Source organism: Tachypleus tridentatus, chromosome 1, assembly GCF_004210375.1.
Source record: "Tachypleus tridentatus isolate NWPU-2018 chromosome 1, ASM421037v1, whole genome shotgun sequence".
Taxonomy (NCBI): domain Eukaryota; kingdom Metazoa; phylum Arthropoda; class Merostomata; order Xiphosura; family Limulidae; genus Tachypleus; species Tachypleus tridentatus.
Genome location: NC_134825.1, coordinates 3,184,267 through 3,204,065, shown reverse-complemented (window position 1 = coordinate 3,204,065; position 19,799 = coordinate 3,184,267). Strand labels below are relative to the sequence as shown.

General features: G+C 31.0%; 1 protein-coding gene across 5 annotated transcripts in view; it reads right to left on the bottom strand.

Annotated features, from left to right (window-relative positions):
- Positions 1-18,976, bottom strand: part of LOC143230963 (uncharacterized) — a 33,505-nt gene extending 14,529 nt beyond the window's left edge. For 4 of the 5 annotated variants that reach the window (XM_076465360.1, XM_076465617.1, XM_076465531.1 and 1 more), the window contains exon 1: positions 18,694-18,976. Coding sequence is in view for 2 of the 5 variants with exons in the window: in XM_076465531.1 (XP_076321646.1) it covers positions 18,694-18,802 (109 nt within the window). In the remaining 3 variants the exon portion in view is untranslated. The remainder of the gene's footprint in view (positions 1-18,693) is intronic. The other variant, XM_076465444.1, reaches the window with a different exon arrangement.
- Positions 18,977-19,799: the final 823 nt, after the last annotated feature.

The following is a 19,799-nucleotide window of genomic DNA, read 5'->3' as shown; positions in this document are numbered from 1 at the left end:
CTATTCTAGATTGATAGTCTTGTCCCTAGAGACTGCCAACTGGTTATTAACCTGTCATTTCTCACTCAATTTCTTGTCATCTGTCAGTTTTATACAGGCATCTCTTGCCACATAGTCACTAAATAATAAACGTTATGCATATTTATTGTAACTTTCATAAGCATTCATTTTCATAAGACTGAACTAAAGTATATGATGTAAAACAGTTACATGTAACTGGTTACACACAGTATTTATTGTTAAATGGTTTGTGAATACAATCATGTTAATCATTACAAATGTGACAGTGAATATGATGAGTTGTGGTATATAAATACCAGCAATTTGAAAAAGAAAGAACTGTCTTTAAAACAGACAACACCATCTACATGATGTATTAGTGCTTCTTTAAAACAGACAACACCATCCACATGATGTATTAGTGCTTCTTTAAAACAGACAACACCATCTACATGATGTATTAGTGTTTTCTTAAAACAGACAACACCATCCACATGATGTATTAGTGCTTCTTTAAAACAGACAACACCATCCACATGATGTATTAGTTTTCTTAAAACAGACAACACCATCTACATGATGTATTAGTGCTTCTTTAAAACAGACAACACCATCCACATGATGTATTAGTGTTTTCTTAAAACAGACAACACCATCTACATGATGTATTAGTGCTTCTTTAAAACAGACAACACCATCCACATGATGTATGTGTTTTCTTAAAACAGACAACACCATCTACATGATGTATTAGTGTTTTCTTAAAACAGACAACACCATCTACATGATGTATTAGTGCTTCTTTAAAACAGACAACACCATCCACATGATGTATTAGTGTTTTCTTAAAACAGACAACACCATCTACATGATGTATTAGTGCTTCTTTAAAACAGACAACACCATCCACATGATGTATTAGTGCTTCTTTAAAACAGACAACACCATCCACATGATGTATTAGTGCTTGACTTTTACTTATACTCCTTAAGAGGATAAATATGTCTTGTTATTTGATTCTTATACAGTAAATGTCTGTCACTTGGTGATAAATTCAAAGAAACATGAACATCACACTCTTCACTTATTTTTCAAATAACACACACACAGGTATATATAACTAGTTTAATGTATGTACAAATAACACACAGATATATATAACTAGTTTAATGTATGTACAAATAACACACACACAGATACATATAACTAGTTTAATGTATGTACAAATAACACACACACAGATACATATAACTAGTTTAATGTATGTACAAATAACACACAGATATATATAACTAGTTTAATGTATGTACAAATAACACACAGATATATATAACTAGTTTAATGTATGTACAAATAACACACACACAGATACATATAACTAGTTTAATGTATGTACAAATAACACACACACAGATACATATAACTAGTTTAATGTATGTACAAATAACACACAGATATATATAACTAGTTTAATGTATGTACAAATAACACACAGATATATATAACTAGTTTAATGTATGTACAAATAACACACACAGATATATATAACTAGTTTAATGTATGTACAAATAATACACAGATATATATAACTAGTTTAATGTATGTACAAATAACACACACACAGATACATATAACTAGTTTAATGTATGTACAAATAACACACACACAGATACATATAACTAGTTTAATGTATGTACAAATAACACACAGATATATATAACTAGTTTAATGTATGTACAAATAACACACACACAGATACATATAACTAGTTTAATGTATGTACAAATAACACACACACAGATACATATAACTAGTTTAATGTATGTACAAATAACACACAGATATATATAACTAGTTTAATGTATGTACAAATAACACACAGATATATATAACTAGTTTAATGTATGTACAAATAACACACACACAGATACATATAACTAGTTTAATGTATGTACAAATAACACACACACAGATACATATAACTAGTTTAATGTATGTACAAATAACACACAGATATATATAACTAGTTTAATGTATGTACAAATAACACACAGATATATATAACTAGTTTAATGTATGTACAAATAACACACACAGATATATATAACTAGTTTAATGTATGTACAAATAATACACACACAGATATATATAACTAGTTTAATGTATGTACAAATAACACACAGATATATATAACTAGTTTAATGTATGTACAAATAACACACACACAGATATATATAACTAGTTTAATGTATGTACAAATAACACACACACAGATATATATAACTAGTTTAATGTATGTACAAATAACACACAGATATATATAACTAGTTTAATGTATGTACAAATAACACACACAGATATATATAACTAGTTTAATGTATGTACAAATAACACACAGATATATATAACTAGTTTAATGTATGTACAAATAACACACACACAGGTATATATAACTAGTTTAATGTATGTACAAATAACACACACACAGGTATATATAACTAGTTTAATGTATGTACAAATAACACACAGATATATAAAACTAGTTTAATGTATGTACAAATAACACACACACAGATACATATAACTAGTTTAATGTATGTACAAATAACACACACACACAGGTATATATAACTAGTTTAATGTATGTACAAATAACACACAGATATATATAACTAGTTTAATGTATGTACAAATAACACACACACAGATACATATAACTAGTTTAATGTATGTACAAATAATACACACAGATATATATAACTAGTTTAATGTATGTACAAATAACACACACACAGATACATATAACTAGTTTAATGTATGTACAAATAATACACACAGATACATATAACTAGTTTAATGTATGTACAAATAACACACACACAGGTATATATAACTAGTTTAATGTATGTACAAATAACACACACACAGATACATATAACTAGTTTAATGTATGTACAAATAATACACACATATATATAACTAGTTTAATGTATGTACAAATAATACACACAGATATATATAACTAGTTTAATGTATGTACAAATAAAACACACAAATATATATAACTAGTTTAATGTATGTACAAATAACACACACACAGATATATATAACTAGTTTAATGTATGTACAAATAACACACACACAGATATATATAACTAGTTTAATGTATGTACAAATAACACACACACAGATAACTAGTTTAATGTATGTACAAATAACACACACACAGATATATATATAACTAGTTTAATGTATGTACAAATAATACAAACACAGATATATATAACTAGTTTAATGTATGTACAAATAATACACACACAGATATATATAACTAGTTTAATGTATGTACAAATAATACACACACAGATATATATAACTACTTTAATGTATGTACAAATAACACACAGATATATATAACTAGTTTAATGTATGTACAAATAACACACAGATATATATAACTAGTTTAATGTATGTACAAATAACACACACACAGATATATATAACTAGTTTAATGTATGTACAAATAACACACAGATATATATAACTAGTTTAATGTATGTACAAATAACACACACAGATATATATAACTAGTTTAATGTATGTACAAATAACACACAGATATATATAACTAGTTTAATGTATGTACAAATAACACACACAGATATATATAACTAGTTTAATGTATGTACAAATAACACACAGATATATATAACTAGTTTAATGTATGTACAAATAACACACACACAGGTATATATAACTAGTTTAATGTATGTACAAATAACACACAGATATATAAAACTAGTTTAATGTATGTACAAATAACACACACACAGATACATATAACTAGTTTAATGTATGTACAAATAACACACACACACAGGTATATATAACTAGTTTAATGTATGTACAAATAACACACAGATATATATAACTAGTTTAATGTATGAACAAATAACACACACACAGATACATATAACTAGTTTAATGTATGTACAAATAATACACACAGATATATATAACTAGTTTAATGTATGTACAAATAACACACACACAGATACATATAACTAGTTTAATGTATGTACAAATAATACACACAGATACATATAACTAGTTTAATGTGTGTACAAATAACACACACACAGGTATATATAACTAGTTTAATGTATGTACAAATAACACACAGATATATATAACTAGTTTAATGTATGTACAAATAACACACACACAGATACATATAACTAGTTTAATGTATGTACAAATAATACACACATATATATAACTAGTTTAATGTATGTACAAATAATACACACAGATATATATAACTAGTTTAATGTATGTACAAATAAAACACACAAATATATATAACTAGTTTAATGTATGTACAAATAACACACACACAGATATATATAACTAGTTTAATGTATGTACAAATAACACACACACAGATAACTAGTTTAATGTATGTACAAATAACACACACACAGATAACTAGTTTAATGTATGTACAAATAATACAAACACAGATATATATAACTAGTTTAATGTATGTACAAATAATACACACACAGATATATATATAACTAGTTTAATGTATGTACAAATAATACACACACAGATATATATAACTACTTTAATGTATGTACAAATAATACACACACAGATATGTATAACAAGTTTAATGTATGTACAAATAATACACACACTGATATATATAACTAGTTTAATGTATGTACAAATAATACACACACAGATATGTTTAACTACTTTAATGTAGGTACAAATAATACACACACAGATATATATAACAAGTTTAATCTATGTACAAATAATACACACACAGATATATATAACTAGTTTAATGTATGTACAAATAATACACACACAGATATATATAACTAGTTTAATGTATGTACAAATAATACACACACAGATATATATAACTACTTTAATGTATGTACAAATAATACACACACAGATATATATAACTACTTTAATGTATGTACAAATAATACACACAGATATATATAACTAGTTTAATGTATGTACAAATAATACACACAGATATATATAACTAGTTTAATGTATGTACAAATAATACACACACAGATATGTATAACTACTTTAATGTATGTACAAATAATACACACACAGATATATATAACTAGTTTAATGTATGTACAAATAATACACACAGATATATATAACTAGTTTAATGTATGTACAAATAATACACACACATATATATAACTAGTTTAATGTATGTACAAATAATACACACAGATATATATAACTAGTTTAATGTATGTACAAATAACACACACACAGATATATATAACTAGTTTAATGTATGTACAAATAATACACACACAGATATATATATATATATAACTAGTTTAATGTATGTACAAATAATACACAGACAGATATAACTAGTTCAATGTATGTACAAATAATACACACACAGATATATATAACTAGTTTAATGTATGTACAAATAACACACACACAGATATATATAGCTAGTTTAATGTATGTACAAATAATACACACAGATATATATAACTAGTTTAATGTATGTACAAATAATACACACAGATATATATAACTAGATTAATGTATGTACAAATAACACACACAGATATATATATATATATAACTAGTTTAATGTATGTACAAATAATACACACACAGATATATATAACTAGTTTAATGTATGTACAAATAACACACACACAGATATATATAACTACTTTAATGTATGTAGAAATAATACACACACTGATATAACTAGTTTAATGTATGTAGAAATAATACACACACAGATATATATAACTAGTTTAATGTATGTACAAATAATACACACACAGATATATATAACTAGTTTAATGTATGTACAAATAACACACACACAAATATATACAACTAGTTTAATGTATGTACAAATAATACACACACAGATATATATAACTAGTTTAATGTATGTACAAATAACACACACACAAATATATATAACTAGTTTAATGTATGTACAAATAATACACACACAGATATAACTAGTTCAATGTATGTACAAATAATACACACACAGATATATATAACTAGTTTAATGTATGTACAAATAACACACACACAGATATATATAACTAGTTTAATGTATGTACAAATAACACACACACAGATATATATAGCTAGTTTAATGTATGTACAAATAATACACACAGATATATATAACTAGATTAATGTATGTACAAATAACACACACAGATATATATATATATATATAACTAGTTTAATGTATGTACAAATAATACACACACAGATATATATAACTAGTTTAATGTATGTACAAATAACACACACACAGATATATATAACTACTTTAATGTATGTAGAAATAATACACACACTGATATAACTAGTTTAATGTATGTAGAAATAATACACACACAGATATATATAACTAGTTTAATGTATGTACAAATAATACACACACAGATATATATAACTAGTTTAATGTATGTACAAATAACACACACACAAATATATACAACTAGTTTAATGTATGTACAAATAATACACACACAGATATATATAACTAGTTTAATGTATGTACAAATAACACACACACAAATATATATAACTAGTTTAATGTATGTACAAATAATACACACACAGATATATATAACTAGTTTAATGTATGTACAAATAACACACACACAAATATATATATATATAACTAGTTTAATATAAGTACAGCAAATTCTTTACACTATAGTTAGATATCAAACATTATATGGTTCTTCATCTTGTCAAAAGTTCACTTATACCTATTCAATTGCTTTAAAATTTTAGTTGTCAAACCAAGCTACCCTTCTCTATTTATATTGCACTAGTAGTCTGTGTACAATTCACTTACAACTGTGACACAAGTTACCACCCCAGTCACATACCACTCTTCAAGTAATCTGTTTTACTTCTTTCTTCATAATATCCCCTGTCCTTTTCTCAAAGTTCATTCAGGTTGATTTAATTACTTTAGAGCCATGCTTTGATGGAATAACTTATTATTATTTCCTTTTTTACTGTAACCTATTAAATGTTAGCCCTATTACTTCTACCAAAGTTAACTATATGACAAACTTTTCCTTGGCCATGACTTTCTTTTCTTCTGCTATTGTCTTTATCTGTCATTTTCCACTCATATCACACTATTTATGTTTATTACTAAATCATCTGCTCACTATATTCTCAACACCAACGAGTTACAAACACAACTTCAAATAACCACCTTTTTTAAACTCTTATAGTTAAAAACACACTAAACAATCAAAATATTCATTCACAAAATAAACTAATAATTAATATTTACCATAAACAGTCTTTTATATCATGATATAAACCCTTCTTTAACCCTTTCAGCGACGTTGGTGACCACAGTCGACTTGAAGGCTCAGCTCTGCAAGCGACCTTTATTCCTGTTGTTCTTATGTATTGAATTTAACATATATAGTATTGAGTACAACCACTGAACATTTCAGGGATTTTTGTTGAGTCATTGCTGAGATATCATGCTTTTAGTACTGACACCATAATTAGTTGAAGTATCAAACACATGTATTCAGCACCATGCCAAACATTAAAAGTTGTTATTCAGTGCCAAACGGGTTAAGAGAAATATTTGCAATATTTTTTTACTATAAACTAAGACTAAGTATTCTCATGTAGTCTAATTTACAGTTCCTTTGCCTGTCTCTCCTAGGATAGGGTCTCCAGTAGAGTTCTTCTTTGATGGGATTTCACCTTCATCTTGACACCGTGTTACCTAAGATTCTTATTTCCTGCTCTATCTTCATACTGACACAGCAAGTCCTCTTCCTGTCAGTCAGTCTCTATTCCTTAAGACTTAATAGGTCTCTACTTTTGATATTGCAGTCACTGTTTTCAAATTTTGTCTTCATGACAGTAGCATCTGCTATGTTCATTTGTAAATTAATAGTTGCATCTGTAACAAAGTCCTCTTCTTTCCCAAAATATTTCTTCAACAGATTGGCATGGTAGATCTTGGACTTCATCTTCACCATGCAGTCCATTTTGTTGATTATTTCCTGTACTTTAAAATGTCCTTTCTACTGTGAGTTTGTTGTGGTCTGTGTTCAGTCTTGGCCTTCTTGTCACAGAAATGATTCTAACTTGATTGGGCTACACATACAGTAACTCAAAGAATGAAAATCCTGTACTTGCTTGTGGGACTTCTTGATAAGCAAATACTATCTCCAAGTACCGTCCCAATCACATGGTCACTCTTGGTACATCTTCTTTAGTGTGCTCTTCAAAACTCCACTGACTCTCTCACAAAGTCCAATTACATCTAGTATCATATTGGGTGGTAAAGAGTTGCCACATACTGACGAGTCTTCTCACTTCCTGCATCAGTTCCTAAGAGTACTGGGTTCCTCAAGATTTGTCTTGGAATATCTACCATATAAAACATCTCCAAGTGATCTTCTGCTACACTATGTGTCTCTGTTCTCACCAGTGCTATTCCTTCTGACAGCATGTTACACAACTGACTACTGTCAACACATACCAAAAATGCCCTTGTCAGACACAGGCCTGAGTGGCCTGATCAAGTCAATAGCTATTTTACTGAATGGCTTTTCTATGAAAGGCATCTCGTCCAGTGGCTAGCTTCCCTCTCGTATTGACTGAGAGTCACGTGAGTGGATTATACAGGTGGAACCTGCCATAGGACAATATATTCTTCTCTTTCTGGTTCTTGTTCAACAACCTCTTGTAATTCACTGTTTTCCAACATAAAATATTCTTCACTTTCAACCCATTTATCAAAATCACCTGACATGGTTATACAAGGTAATTCCAATATCTTAAACATTTGTACTACTACTATTGCAGTTTTGCAATATATATATAGGCTTTTCTGTTGTCACTCACATTTCCTTCTATCACTATTCACCACTGTATAATCCTGGCTGTGGCTTGTCAATTAAAGATGTTTACAGATGTTTATTTTCTTTATAGTGCAAACATGTTGTTTGGGTAGGATTCTGTGCATGTGTCTTCAACTTGTTAGCAGTATGTTCAGTGATAAACAACAGAATGTTCTTCACTTGTTTTCATAATAATACACACATGTGCACATATATATTCAAAACTAGTTTAATATATTTACCATAAATTATTTACACTATAGAGAACATAAGGGTATCATAACTAGGCTTCTGCTAGCCATTAGCCACATTGCCATTGGTGAAAAGAAACAGCTTGTGCCTAAAAAATCTAGTGTTGGTTTCACCACAGTGGTGAAAGATAATAATTTTTTGGTCTTGGATGGTTTTCCTTAATTTATTCTGCTCAAATTTCAGTCTTGAACAGCTTTCATGGTTTTTATCACCACCCACGCCATTAATGATCACAAATGACCAGAGGCACCCCCTAGCGAGTTAAAGAAACAAGAAACATCTTTAAAAACTACCACTGACTGTAATCTATACTTTCTTTATATATGTATTTTTATTAATACAGGAACATGACAACTAACAAATTAAATTTAAAAAAAATTATTACTCAGCTGTGCTAATGATTTCTTTTATTTTCATTTCTTATGCTACATGTTTGATTCTGCCCATGGTACACAAACAGTAATCAGAGAAAACCTGACTTTTGTCAAACCAACATATGGTCTGTATCAAAGTGAAAATCCCAAGTTTCGTTTGACGTGTTTGAATTGAGATCATGATAACTCCTAGATCAGATAAAAAGATGTCTAAACAGATAGATATATAAAGTATTTTTCAAAAGAAGGTCAAAGCAACAACATCAGCTGATGGTTGGAAATCCACTTCCAAAAGAAAAGACAGTTCTGAAGAAACTGAAGCTTGCAGCAGTGATCAGACTGTCGGTGTGAAAAAATATATACCCGCAATTTTCACAGAGTTGTTAAATAAACTTGGTTTTCACAGTTTCTTTGGCTGAAACGTTTCCCAACAAAATACATTTCATTGCAAATTATGCAGAAATAACAAGAAGACAAATATTTATGCTACTACTGGGAAAACTGCTACTAAGCCTAAAAAAGACAACTTTCACACGGTCAGAAGATCATCGCAGTGCAGTAGCATCACAAGTTTTGAAGAAGGACATGTCAACTGCTGCTGTGAATGTATATGTGGGGTGTAAAGGTGGCATTCAGGCACAGATGGCCAAATTACTTGTACAAGCAAAGGAAGCCATCCCAACTGTGAAGTTTCATTCCCTCCTTCCACCACAAGTATTCAATGTAAGAATATTCTTCATTCTAATATTAATAAGATACTTTCTATTTTCTACAGTATTTTCTTAAAACAAAAGTCAATTTGACAATTTTCTAAAAGTCAATCATTTTGAAAATATCTATCAAAAATTAAGTAGCTAGCCAACTCTTCTAGATATCTTTGTTTATTACTTTAATTGGTGGTCGTATTTCAAAACACAAGTTCTTATATATTTTTAACAGGGAGTGACCTCTCTAAAGAAACTACAGACTCAGTCACAGTGGAACAGAGAGCTTCACATACATCCACAGCCAGTCTTTGGATGATATGTACAGTGCCCTAAATCACGTAGTTCAGGATGAAATGCAGGCAGACTTTTGGGCATTGCCTTTCCCATTTTTTGCTCTTGAAGCAGATGAAGCAACTGATGTAGGAAACACCTCTATACTGATAATTTATATTAGGTGAGGTTACAAGTCAATTCCTTGCTGTGCGTGAGCTGACCAACATTGAGGATGATTCTATCTACAACACAATGTGCTCAGTCATGGCAGATCGAGAACTGTTTGATGTTGACTTAGTTGGACTTGCAACTGACGGTGCAAATGTCATGGTAGGAATAAAAACAGGTGTTGCTACACAATTTAAGGAGGAATGTCCCTGGATAATAACAAGTCATTGTCTAGCACACAGATTACAGTTGGCTGCTGAAAAGGCAGCAAACCAGGTGCCATACCTTGTGAAGTACATTTCAGTTTTGAACCAGTTTCCAAAGAGCCTGAAATATTCTCCCAAGTTGTGTCGGGTTCTGGAAGAGAGCAAAGCATTGCATGGAGAGAAAAGCAACAAAATCAAGCAAGTGTTCTTCACACATGGCTCTCTTTTAATGATTCTGTCCAAGCACTAGTCAACTGTATTGCATCAGTGATAAGCTGCCTGCAGGTCGTAGCAATGGAACGTGGTACTCCAGGCCAAGCCTTGCTACATGGTCTAGTACAGCAAATGTTATGATGACACATTTTTTGGCTGACGCTGTTGACATTCTTGGACTTTTGTCAACACCTCTACAGAGAGCTGATTTATCTTATGATCAGGCTAAAGCAATTATTGATGGGTCAATTCTGTCAATTCAGTTGCTGGTGCACATCCCTGGTCCTTACACACAAACTGCACTAAAGGAACTCCCACAAGCTCCTGATGCCAGTGGTTACACTTCTTACAGAGGCCATGACATCAAAGATATTGATAAACAATGTGAAAAGTTCAGATCAGCTGCTGAGTCATTTCAGTGATGTCGAGAAACCCACTTGTTGAGAAATTTATATGCAAAAACGGCTCGTTTGGGTTGAGAAAATATTTTACATAGAAGAGCGAACAACGTTTCGACCTTCTTCGGTCATCGTCAGGTTCACAAAGAAAGAGGTAACTGACCGGAAGCTGACCACATGTTTGAAAGGGGTTGTGTAACTGTGTGTCGAAATGTAGAGGGCGGTATTAGATGTTTGAATATATAATTTTATTTATTTTATTAATATAGGTATAAAGGTGTTCCTTTATATTGGTTTATTTTGGGTTTAAGTTGCTGTATAAGTAAGGCTTCTTTGATTTTGCGTTTGTTTATGTTTGTTTCTTTATTTAGTATTTGAGTGTTTTCTATGGTTATGTTGTGTTTATTTGACTTGCAGTGTTCGAAAACGTGTGAAGGTGACTTTTTATGTTCTTTGAATCTGGTTTCCATTTTCCTACTTGTTTCTCCAATATAGAAGTCGTGGCAGTTATCACATTGTATTTTATAAATAATGTTGGTGTTGTGTTTGTCAGTGTAGTTTTTACATAGTATAGACCTCAGTTTTGTGCCTGGTTTTTGAATAAATTTGGTATTAACTGGAATGTCATATTTTGTTACTAATTTTTGCCAAATGTTGGTTATTTGTTTGCTGATGTCAGGAATATATGATGTCCACATATGAATCGTTTAATTACAATCTTGGTAAATACATAGCATGGGCATTCTCCAAATATGTAACATCAGCCAGCTCATTCATCAAAGACTCTTTTAATTTCAAGTCTAATCTAAATCAACTTAATCATAAAGCCTTAATGGCCAGTTTCGATGTTATATCCCTCTTTACAGAAGTTCCAACCACTGAAGCCTGCAAGATAGCCTTAGAACTCTATATCCGAGACCCTAACCCAACTATAGATATTCCCAGTAACCAGTTAGCAACCCTCATAGAATTCACCACGATAAAGACAAACTTCATGTTCAACAACCAAAGCTATATACAAACAAATGGCCTAAGCATGGGCAACCCAGTATCACCAGTCCTAGCCAATATTTTTATGACACAAGTTGAAACACAAGCAATTAACACAGCATTACATCCACCACTATACTGGTACAGATATGTAGATGACACGGTTGCGGGATTCAAATCTACAGAACACATACTTAATTTTTTCAATCACATTAACTCTATACATCCCAACATTAACTTCACATGTGAACAGGAAGAAAGCAATCAAATATCATTTCTTAACCTCAAAATTACAAGAACTGACACACAATTCAAAACAGAAATCCACCGAAAAATCACCCATACTGGACTATACATTCCTTGGGACTCAGCACATGAAACAAAACAAAACTCAACATACTAAGAAACCAAATAAACACAGCCATAAAACTATGCTCACCAGATAAAATTAACAATGAATTAGACAAAATAAAACAATACTTCATCAACATCAATAAGTTTCCTCCACAAACCGTAGAAAACATTATACGCACACACCTAGACAAAAAGCAAAATCAACCACCAACTAAAGTAAATACAGCTCACGAATCAAAAAACCACGAAACCATATACTGCTGTATACCATATATTCCTGACATCAGCAAACAAATAACCAACATTTGGCAAAAATTAGTAACAAAATATGACATTCCAGTTAATACCAAATTTATTCAAAAACCAGGCACAAAACTGAGGTCTATACTATGTAAAAACTACACTGACAAACACAACACCAACATTATTTATAAAATACAATGTGATAACTGCCACGACTTCTATATTGGAGAAACAAGTAGGAAAATGGAAACCAGATTCAAAGAACATAAAAGTCACCTTCACACGTTTTCGAACACTGCAAGTCAAATAAACACAACATAACCATAGAAAACACTCAAATACTAAATAAAGAAACAAACATAAACAAACGCAAAATCAAAGAAGCCTTACTTATACAGCAACTTAAACCCAAAATAAACCAATATAAAGGAACACCTTTATACCTATATTAATAAAATAAATAAAATTATATATTCAAACATCTAATACCGCCCTCTACATTTCGACACACAGTTACACAACCCCTTTCAAACATGTGGTCAGCTTCCGGTCAGTTACCTCTTTCTTTGTGAACCTGACGATAACCGAAGAAGGTCGAAACGTTGTTCGCTCTTCTATGTAAAATATTTTCTCAACCCAAACGAGCCGTTTTTGCATATAAATTGCTGAGTCATTTGTTGAAGAGGTGGTCACAAGACTACAAGTAGCATTCCCAGATCATGTCATTTTTTTTCAATATTTGGTCCATGTCACAGCAGAGCAGTATCTGATGAGGATGATCTGAAGAAACTCATCCAGCACTTCTTTCATCAATGAGAATGAGGCACTGACTGAATGGCTGCTACTAAGGAACATAATGGAACAGGATGCTCACAAAAACAGAAACGTGAAGAGCTTCTACAAAGAATACATCCACCAGACACGTCAAACTTTTCCAAATCTGTCTCAGCTTGTAGCAGTTGGATTAATAATTCCAGTTACATCTGTTGACTGTGAGAGGGGAATTAGCAGGTACAACAGCATCAAAACAGACGCCAGGAACAGTCTGTCTGTGGATAAGACAGAAATGTTACTGAACTTATCCATGGAGTCCAAACCTTTAGATCATTTTAACTTTGGCTCTGCATTCAGATACTGGGTCACTCACAAAGACAGATGTGGGTACCATTCCCTGTTGAAGAAATGTGCTTCGGAACCTCAAGTGTCAACTTCTACCACATCTTTTGTTGAGAATGACTTGGCTGAAGAGCTGCCATTGGATTTATCTACTTACTAGTCATGCTACTGTATTCTAGTTTTAAGTCATTTTTTTGTTTCTGTGTTATTTTGAGAAATGTATCTCTATTTTCCTCTTTATCATGTTTATTTTGTGTTGTTTTTTTTGGCAGGGAATAAAAAAATAGTACAAAACTTAATGTCTTGTAGATTTTCACATAATTACAACTATTTTTTTACTGGATGGAATTGATGCATATTAAAAGTCACACACCACACAGTTTTTGGTGACGTAAAATTATGGCTAAACAACTGTCACTGTGGCTAAAAGAAAATTACTTTGTTTAGCCACAGTGGCTAAGAAAGTTATTTTTCTAGTGGAAGCCCAGCATAAACACTATACGGTTCGCTTATTTTTGTCAAAAGTCCAGTTAGGCCTAATTCATATTTATCTGTTAGTAACCAATTCCTAGAATAACTGGTTCTGTTTTTATTGAACTAGTCAGTACTACTTTAAGTGAACTAAACCCAATAAGATCATCACAACATATGTATTATTTAGTATATGAAAGTTCTGCCTGGTTAAAAAAATATCACGTTTGTTAACCATAATAAATGCAAGGTGATACATATGAAACATCATAATTATATATATATAATAGTGATGGGAATAAGGTTAACAGTTTTATGTAAAAGATTTATTTTGGTCTGCAATTTGGTCAATCTATTAAGTCATCCAAACAATGTTCTGTGTTACAGCACCAATGATCTATTTATTTGTTTTTGAATTTTGCGTAAAGCTACAAAAGGGCTATCTATGCTAGTTATCCCTAATTTAGCAGTGTAAGAATAGAGGTAAGGAGGCTAGTCTTCACCACCCACCACCAATTCGTGGGATACTCTTTTACCAACAAATAGTAGGATTAACTGTAACATTATAATGCCCCCATGGATGAAAGGCCCTGACACTAATGAATTTAGGTTGTAGCTACAAAATTATTAAATATAGATCTAAATAGATAATAATATAATTAGTTAGGTCCCACTTAGTGTACAGGATGTCCCATAAGTCCCTACCCATCCATATATCTTATTGTATCCAGGGTGTTAGCAGTATTCTTACACTCATGTACCCACATACTTGTCACAATATGCTCTTCAAGTATAAATGGGCTTACATCGGCCATTTTTCTCTGAAAAGAAAGAAACAAATTTATAATACATGCGTAATTGAATATAACATAATAACATATGGATGGGTAGGGACTTACGGGCCACCCTGTATTTGTTTTCAATCTGGAATACTTATCTTCAGAAATGTTTTGAACTATTAGAAAGGATGCAAAGGTGGGCTATTAATATATTTGGGATGGAAATGTTGTCAAACAAGGGCAGATTGGGATCGAGTGAAATATTCTTTGTCAAAAAAAGAAATAAGACAGGATCGAACTAGATTTTTTAAAATGTATGGGTTAATACCTACCCTTTCTTCAATAATGCAGGAATATTTCACTGAATATTCTTGGATGTACTTCAGATTTTTCTTACATTTTTGATTATATCAAAACAATTATAAAAGTTGATTACAGCTACTTCATATTATGGATACACTACTGTACATATCCACACATATGATAGTACAATACACTAACTTGAAAATTAGATTATAATGTTAACTCACTGTCATATGAATAACCAGCAGTCGGAACAAGGACTTTACATTAAACAATGAATACACATTGTTATAAAGACCAAGAAAAATATTCTTAATGTAAACTGTGTTTTAGCAATGACTTTAAATGCAAAACACAGTAAGGATACCACCATATGCTAGTGGACTAGTCCTGACCGTGAATTAATCTGTGAATATCTTTGTCTTATGATACTAGTCCTCTTACCAATGCCACCTAAAGGAAACAAATAAAAATGACAGTGAAACTGGCAGCCACACTTACATAACTGATTATTATTTTATGGCCAAATAGTCATTCATTGGTTACCCAGACTGGAATTTTTGTTCAACTTTGGGCATGATACTAGTTAAATAACACATATTAGAGTATTACAACACTCCAAGGTACAAGATATGGAAAATGCTAAACTACCACTTCTGTTAATCATACAGTGTCTTACAGTTATTTTGACCACAAACCATTATGTCTTGATTTTGTGTTTTTCTTACTTTACATTTGATTTTGTGTTTTTCTTACTTTACATTATGTCTTGATTTTGTGTTTTTATTACTTTACATTACATTATGTCTTGATTTTGTGTTTTTCTTACTTTACATTATGTCTTGATTTTGTGTTTTTATTACATCTAAAAGATGTCACCTTGTTTTTGACATTTTTCTGTTTAATCATTTGTTTCAGGTTACACTGTGGAATGCTGGGAAAAATACACAACTAGTGACTGAAGCTTTATAAAAATACAGTGTACAACTAGAGTTTAACTGTTAGAAAAACTTTATAATTTAAGAGACCACTTATAAAACATCATGTAATTTTGAGCTTAACAAATAATACGCAAAACCATATTTATCTCTAATGTGATTTGTGGTTCTGTTTTATGAGACAAACCTAAAAACATTAATTATAAACTTAGAATTTTGTCACAATAATGGAAAAGTTAATAAGGAGATAAAAAAAGGTGATGTGTAATAAAGTATTTTTCTCACAATAGACTCTTGGTACTATACAATTGACATCAGCACTGGATAGGGATTAGTGTATGACATTTCAGACACTCCATACTTTAACTCATTTGTTATTAACAACTACTAGCAGATTTATTTTGCTCTACATTATACATGTTAATAATTCAGATACACATTTTGACAATTCTTGCAATACCTGAGAAACACCAATGTTGCTGAGAAAATCTCTTGATCTGAGCATTCTTAATGAATGGTCAGAAACAAGTTTAATATGAAACTGATAACTGTAAGGTGGTAAAAGATGGACAATTAATGAAACTTGTTAGCCTGCTTAAAAAATAAACAAACATGTTTGGTGACCAGTTTCTGAAGAAAAGGAAGTGAGTGGGGTGTTAAACGTGTATATATTTTTTTACCTAGTAAAATTGTTATTAACTCTTACACTAATCATTACCTGCTGGCTGATATATGAAATACTAGTTAAAGAAGTTGGTAGAGGTTCAGGGTGCAACCAATACTGAGAGTGCAGTAATTATTATTACGTTAATACTTCCAGTAGATTAATATGTAAACTACATTTTGTCTCCTATATCCAGTAATAACATGACCTTTCACTTTCAATTTCATCACAAAACACAACTAAAACTGTACAATTAAAAGATTACCTATAAGCAAGAGCTGGTGTTAAATAACCAATTGAAATCACCTTGAAATCAAAGAAATAATAAACTAATAGAATTTAATATTTTAAATTATTTCTGTTTGTGATTTTGATTATTCTATTTATCAAACTATTGTCATTATAATTGCTTATTATCATATTTGGTTACCACAAGGTTCATTATTTTGAAATAATTTGTAACTTATACATTTTAAGTATGCTATATATGTTTTAAAATTTACAACACTGGTCCTTCAAACTTGGTTTTATCTTAACCACAGCAAATTAGTTAGTATTGGTATGTGCTTTATCTATATTGTTTTAACTAACATTAAATTTTGATTCTAATGGCTATAGTTCAACACTTTCTAGTTCAACTAACATAATGAGGTAAAAATAAATCTACTGCTTGAACTAAAAGAAAACTACTGGATAACAAAGTTTTTAGTATTTATCCATTAGTTAAGACTATTAGTATTACTTGTGATGACTGTGTAACAGTAACAAGGAAGGCAACGTTCTTCAAATGTAAAGGTTTCTCATTTCCACCTCTACTGTAATTTAGTAGTCATATAGCAGTAGTAGTATTGTCAATATAATGGAAGTAAGTATTGTACCTTGTAAATTAAGATACAAGACTTAAATTCTTTACAATTATGGAAACTTAGTTAAAGTAATGTATGTATGTGAACTTAATATAATTTTATGTAAATATTATTATAAGTTTACATGTGTGTATTATTTCAAGTTCACATACATACAGTACTTTTAAAAAGTTTCCATAATTCTAAAGAAACTGAGTCTTGTACCTTAATTTTTCACGATAATGACACATCTCACATTCATTTAAAATCAATTTCAATTGATCCTTTGGATGAGAAAATGTAAACTTTGTTTACTAACAGCATGTAATATTTACACATTTGCGAACAATTCAAAACAAATAAAACAGAGACAGCATGTAAAGATATTAACGATTTGCTTCTACACACAACAATTAATATCGTCAAACCTTATGCTTCCTCTATAACGTACCTGACGAGGTTTGAAACGATATCAGAAGTCTATAGGAGCGATAACAGCTCACCCAAACGGGGAGTGCACAGACACAGCGTCGATCAAATCTTACGAACTTCTGCATCATATATAAACATTAATCCAAGAAAAATACAAAATAAAATCAACTCTCCTTTGTGGGAGCCTTGATTGCCACCAAATGCAAACAGGAAAGTCATCTCCAACACTACAGACAAAGCCGAAACAAACACGTAACATCACGATCGTAGATCGACTTCACCGTGAAAAAGGAAGTCTAATATAGGTGGCTAATACTTTTGTTTGTTTTGAATTTCGCACAAAGCTACTCGAGGGCTATCTGTGCTACCGTCCCTAATTTAGCAGTATAAGACTAGAGTGAAGGCAGCTAGTCATCACCACCCACCGCCAACTCTTGAGCTACTCTTTTACCAACGAATAGTGGGATTGACCGTAAAATTATAACGCCCCACGGCTGAAAGGGCGAGCATATTTGGCGCGACGGGGATGCGAACCCGCGACCCTCAGATTACGAGTCACACGCCTTAACATGCTGTGGCCAATACAGTAATGAATGTAAACAATTAAAACTCTTTTACAACTTCCGAAAGAAAATCTTACCAGTTAAAAGTAATACTGATTCGAGAAACAACAAACAATAATATAATTACATAAAAAATGAAAATGTATAAATCACCAAATGAAAATAACCATTACGTAACCATAGAAAACAAGACCGATGAACTAGAATTCTAAGAAAAAATACCTACAGTTACGACAGAAAGTGATCGTACCCCTGCGTAGCGAGTAGTTTTTCATCATAACTTAAAAAGTATCATGATTAGGATAATGAAAGTATAGTATATTATGAATATTATATCAACACATATCTACATAAATTTTTATGTAAATTGAACGACAAATAAATTGTCTATAAACAAATAACCAAACACAGGAGGGGCAGAAAGTGTTCGTGTGTATACTTTAATGGTTCAACCTTTGCGCAGCCTTTAAGGTGAATTACTTGGCGCAATCTCTCCTCATAGCCCTCCTTGATCGTTTGACAGTACTCGACTGGTACTTTCTCCAATTCTTCTTTACAGAAG